Below are 264 nucleotides of genomic sequence, written 5' to 3' on the forward strand. Positions count from 1 at the left end.
CGGTCAGGGGACATGCGGGCTAACACGGTGGCTCGGATGAGGATCTGCAAAGAGGGAAAGGCTCCGCGGTCGGCCGGCGGCACCCCCGCGCACCCCAGGAGAGCCTGACTTATTTTGAGCTTTGCCAGCTCACCAGGGCAATTACAAAGAAAACAAACAAACAAAAAACCCCTCAGGGCATTTTGTTTTGGAGATGCGAAGCTGCAGCACGAAGCCCCGGCGAGGCAGGACTCACCCTGGGCAGCAGGTCGTCGAAGTGCTCGT

The 264-nt window shown here is 59.1% G+C and overlaps 1 protein-coding gene across 1 annotated transcript in view; it reads right to left on the bottom strand.

Moving 5' to 3' along the window:
- The window catches only part of LOC104272036 (probable cation-transporting ATPase 13A2), a gene marked incomplete at both ends in the record, with an annotated part of 1,979 nt that extends 1,935 nt beyond the window's left edge, over nucleotides 1–44 (bottom strand). The window contains one exon of the mRNA XM_009866912.1: nucleotides 17–44. Within this exon, the coding sequence (XP_009865214.1) occupies nucleotides 17–44 (28 nt within the window). The remainder of the gene's footprint in view (nucleotides 1–16) is intronic.
- Between the last annotated feature and the right edge of the window lie 220 nt (nucleotides 45–264).

The sequence above is a fragment of the Apaloderma vittatum genome, unplaced genomic scaffold (genome assembly GCF_000703405.1).
Source record: "Apaloderma vittatum isolate BGI_N311 unplaced genomic scaffold, ASM70340v1 scaffold41423, whole genome shotgun sequence".
NCBI lineage: Eukaryota > Metazoa > Chordata > Aves > Trogoniformes > Trogonidae > Apaloderma > Apaloderma vittatum.